Source organism: Myotis brandtii, unplaced genomic scaffold (genome assembly GCF_000412655.1).
Source record: "Myotis brandtii unplaced genomic scaffold, ASM41265v1 scaffold892, whole genome shotgun sequence".
NCBI classification, from domain to species: domain Eukaryota; kingdom Metazoa; phylum Chordata; class Mammalia; order Chiroptera; family Vespertilionidae; genus Myotis; species Myotis brandtii.
This window is the reverse complement of record NW_005371656.1, coordinates 112,260-117,028: the sequence shown is the minus strand read 5'-3', so window position 1 is coordinate 117,028 and position 4,769 is coordinate 112,260. Positions and strand designations below refer to the sequence as shown.

The following is a 4,769-nucleotide window of genomic DNA, read 5'->3' as shown; positions in this document are numbered from 1 at the left end:
CTGCAGACTCTCAAATCCACTGAGCTTGTTTGGGGCGGGATTCTGAGGTCCCAGACCCCTACAGGGAGAGGTGGGATGGCCTTGCAATGGGCCAGAGAACGAGGGTGGCTGTCTAGCGGAGCTGCTCGCTGGCACTCAGGGACACGGGGACGCGGAGTTGCGGAGAGGCGAGGAGTAGCGGAGACACCATTGCCCCTTGCTCCGCCCTGGTGATTCCCGGAGACCCCACCCTACTCAATTTACATCCCGACCCAAGCTGTGCCAGTGGCACAAAAGGAACCACCTGCGCTTTTGCAGCCCAACCCAACAAACTGCAGATTTCAACTCCTCACATGCATAAGGGACACACTCAAGAAGCAGAATCAGGTTCGGAGGAAGCCGGAGCCGGACCTGGCTGGGCCGGTGACATGGAACCCGCTGTACCAGCAAATGCACAAGCAGGTCCACCAGATCCAGTCTCACATGGGACGCTGGGAGACAGCAGACAAGCAGTCTGTGCACTTAGTAGAAAGCGAAATCCAAGCAAGCATACCAGATACTCAATCACCAAGAATGCCTGGAGATTTTGTCCAGCAAGGAGCCGCCCAACAAAAGACAGAATGCCAAACTTCGTGTTGCTGAGACGGCCCCCGTGAGGCTGAGACGGCCCCGGTGAAGCTGAGATGGCCCCGGTGAGGTTGAGACAGCCCCTTTGGGGTTGAGTCGGCCCCAGTGAGGTTAAGACGGCCCCGGTGAGGTTGCGACGGCCCCAGTGAGGTTGCGACGGCCCCAGTGAGGTTGAAACAGCCCCTATGAGGTTGAGTGGCCCCTGTGAGACTGAGACGGCCCCTGGGAAGCTGAGAAAAATACCACATGAACTCACTCATTTATGGATAATAAGAAACATTATAGATTGATGAACAAAAATGGATACAGAGGCAGAGCAGCATTGAGCAGAATGTCAAACTACAGTGGGAACCCTGGGGAGGGTTGGGGGGAGTAGGAGATCAACCGAAGGACTTATATGCATGCATATGAGAATAACTAAGGGACACAAGACTCTGGGGGGTGGGGGAAGCTGGGGGAATGTCAAGGGTGGGAAAAAGTAGACATGTGTAATACTCTTTGTAATACTATTGAAATAAAACAAAATTAAATTAAAAAATAATAATAATAAAGCCCAAAAAAAAAGAAAACCAATGCAGAACCATGCCATTTTTTTATCATAAGTGGAACATATCTCCATTCTTTTAGTCCTTACTTATTTACTTATTGAAAAAACACTGAGTAGTTGTCTTTGCCAGTAATACTGGAATATTTTAAATTACCCTTGTTCTCAAAATGTTCTTATTAAGAAATATTCATAAGAGTGTATTTTATGGGCCAGGTCCTTGCAGTATGTTATATTTAAGTTCAACAATAACTCTTTGAGGCTGGCAGGTTATCCCCAGTTTATATTTGAGAGACTCAAGATTAAGTAAATTTGAGCATCTTCTTCAAAATCACTCATCAAGATCTGAATTGGCCCCCAGGTGTTTAATCTCAGGTCAAGTGCTCTTCTTTATTATATTGCATTGAATAAGGGACCTTAATAAATATATGGACAATAACAAATACCAAAGGATATGTTAAGAAGTAATAAAACAAACAAAACGTTAACATTGTAGAAACATAGGAAAGGTAAATTATGATTTAGCCTTAAACAGATGGGTATGTTAAGCTTTAAAATGTACCCTCATATATTTCAGGTTCTAATCCCTGGAACCTGAAAGTGACTCCTCATTTGAAAAAAAGTTGTTCAGAGATGTGATTAGGTTAATGGCACTGAGATGAGGAGGTTATTCTGCATTATCCGGGTACTCTCTAGATGCCATCACAGATGTCCTTAGAATAGAGAGGCAAAAGATTGTTTCATACACACACACACACACACACACATGCATGCATGAGAAGATGTACTAAAACTGGAACATAGAATGGTTTGAAGATGCTAGCCATAAAGATTAAAATGATATGGTCACGGGGGACTCTCCCCCCCTTCCCACATGGGAGTCTGTGCTGTGAGAATCTTTCCCTTTCCCCACGTGGGAGTCTGTACTTGTTCCTCATTAAATTTCCACCTTTGCTATACTCCCCCCCCAAAAAAGAAAAGATATGGCCACAAGTCAAGGATGTCTGCAGCCACCAGAAGCTGAAAGAGATAAAGGATTGTTCCTTAGCCCCAGAGAGAGTGGTGTAGTCTTCCTGACACCTTGATTTTGGCCCAATGATATTGATTTTAAATTTATGAACTCCAGAAGTATAAAAGAACTAAGATATATTATTTAATCCACCAAATTTGCAGTAATTTTGTTCATAAGCCATAGGAAACTAATACAATAGGTTTAGAATATAATAGATTTAGAAAATATAGTGAACACTTAAAATAATTTCAGCCAGAGTGAATTTAAAAAATTAACAAAGACATAGAAATGTTAAAAGGGTATGGAATCAGATGCATGATCTACTTGATTAATCCAGTATTAAAGTAAAAGAGAGAACAAAAGGTAAAAGTAAAAACTAGCAATAACAGCTGATAATGTATTAATCAGTTATACCATCTATTATGCTAAGAACTAAGATACAGCATTTAATTTTTATGAAAATGTTATTATATTGGAGTGTTATTATCTCTATTTTGCAAAAAAAAGAGGTTTTAAAAGTTCTAAAATTATAATCTTGCAATAAAAGGGTACTAAAAAGAAAAATAATTATAAATGACTGAAAAGTAATACCCTAAATACACATAAACATATAGGAAATTCACTACAAATTTTCATGAGAAATCACATAATATGAGACAAATGTATACTCATGCCATAAGTAAAAATTGAAGTCAGTTTAATAGAAATACTTGTATTCATTAAGGATGATAAAGACAAAAAATTCATGCTAACAATACCATACCCAAAACCCATTCAAAGCAATTAGATATTGGAAAATAGCAGCAAAAGTAACAGATATAGCTGAATTAGCCAATAAAAATAATAAGATATAGCTTTAAACTGAAAGCAACAAATGAACAAACAAGAAAAACTAACAAAAACTCATAAACATCCAGATGGCATGATGGTTATCAAAGGGAGAGGTGTGGGGTGTATTAAAGGGAAAAAGGGGTCAAATATATGGTGATGGAACAAGATTTGACTTTGGGTGGTGGGCAAAAGGATAATGTGTCAGAATTGTACACTTGAAACCTATATGATTTTTTAAAAATATATTTTTATTGATTTCAAAGAGAAGGGGAGAGGGAGAGGGAGAGGGGGGAGAGAGAGAGAGAGAGAGAGAAACATCAATGTTGAGAGAGAATCATTGATTGCCTGCCTCCTGCACGCCTCCTACTATAGACTGAGCCAGCAACCGAGGCATGTGCCCTTGACTAGAATCAAACCCTGGACCCTTCAGTCCACAGGCCAAGGCTCTATCCACTGAGCCAAACCAACTAGGGTGAAACCTACATAATTTTATTAACCAACTAGAGGCCCAATTCGTACAAGGGGCTCAGCCCTCGCAGCCCCTCACAGCCCCAGCTTTGTCCAGAAGGTCGTCCAGACGGTCGTTCTGCTGTTCAGTCTAATTAGCATATTAGCTCCTTATTATATAGGATGTCACGCCAATGAATTTCAATAAATTAATTGATCAAAAAAATAATTACAGTCAAAAAATATTACTAAAATATGGCTTTAATAAGACAGATGCATGGAAAACAAGAAAGCATGCGTAGATCTCTAGCATGTAAAATCCCTCCTTCTTTTGCTTTTCTGTAATATCCACGCCAATAAGCTCGCTTTAAGGGTCTCTGATGAAACCCTGAATTAGCTGAGAAAAGAGCTCCTCAAAACTTTCTTGAGAGCTTCTTTAACATCCTTGTTCCTTAAGCTGTAGATCAGGGGGTTCAGCATGGGAATCACTACAGTGTAAAACACTGAAGCCACTTTGTCAGTATCCACACTGTTGCCAGAACTGGGCCGGCAATAAGAGAAAAGGATTGCTCCCTGTAAGACAACGATGGCTGTGAGGTGGGAGGCACAGGTGGAAAAGGCTTTGCGTCTTCCCTGTGCAGAGTGCATCCTCAGGATGGTGATGAGAATAAACAAGTAGGAGGTGAGGATGATCACAATTGTGATGATCTCATTGAAAGTGGCTACAATGTATAGCAGCAGTTCATTCATAAAGACATCAGAGCAAGCAAGAGATAAGAGAGGGGGCAGATCACAAAAGAAATGGTTAATCACATTTGATCTAAAGGATGGGATCTCAAGAGCTAAACACAAGTGAATCAGAGAACACACAGTCCCACCGAGGTAGCAGCAAGACACCAGCTCCACAGAGAGAGTCCGGGACATGGTGACCATGTACAGCAGTGGGTTACAGATGGCCACAAAGCGGTCATAGGCCATCACGGCCAGCAGGAAGAACTCAGTGATTCCATAGGCACAAAACAAATAAAACTGCACCATGCATCCCAGGAAGGAGATGGTTTTATCCTTGGTTAGCATGTTGAACAGCATCTTTGGCACGATGATCGTGGAGTAGCAAAAGTCCACGAAGGACAAGTGGCTCAGGAAAAAGTACATGGGAGTGTGAAGTCCAGAGCTGACCTGAATCAGTGCGCTCATGCCCAGGTTGCCCAGAACCGTGACTCCATAGATCAGAAGGAACAGCAGGGAGAGAAAGACTCTCAGCTCAGGGACATCAGATAATCCAAGAAGAATGAACTCTGTCACAGTGGTGCAGTTCCCCTCCCCCAT

General features: G+C 41.8%; 1 protein-coding gene across 1 annotated transcript; it reads right to left on the bottom strand.

Annotated features, from left to right (window-relative positions):
* Nucleotides 1-3,833: 3,833 nt before the first annotated feature.
* LOC102261759 (olfactory receptor 5L2) lies at nucleotides 3,834-4,769 on the bottom strand. Its single transcript, XM_005885108.1, has one exon. The coding sequence runs from the start codon at nucleotides 4,767-4,769 to the stop codon at nucleotides 3,834-3,836; it is 936 nt and encodes a 311-aa protein (XP_005885170.1).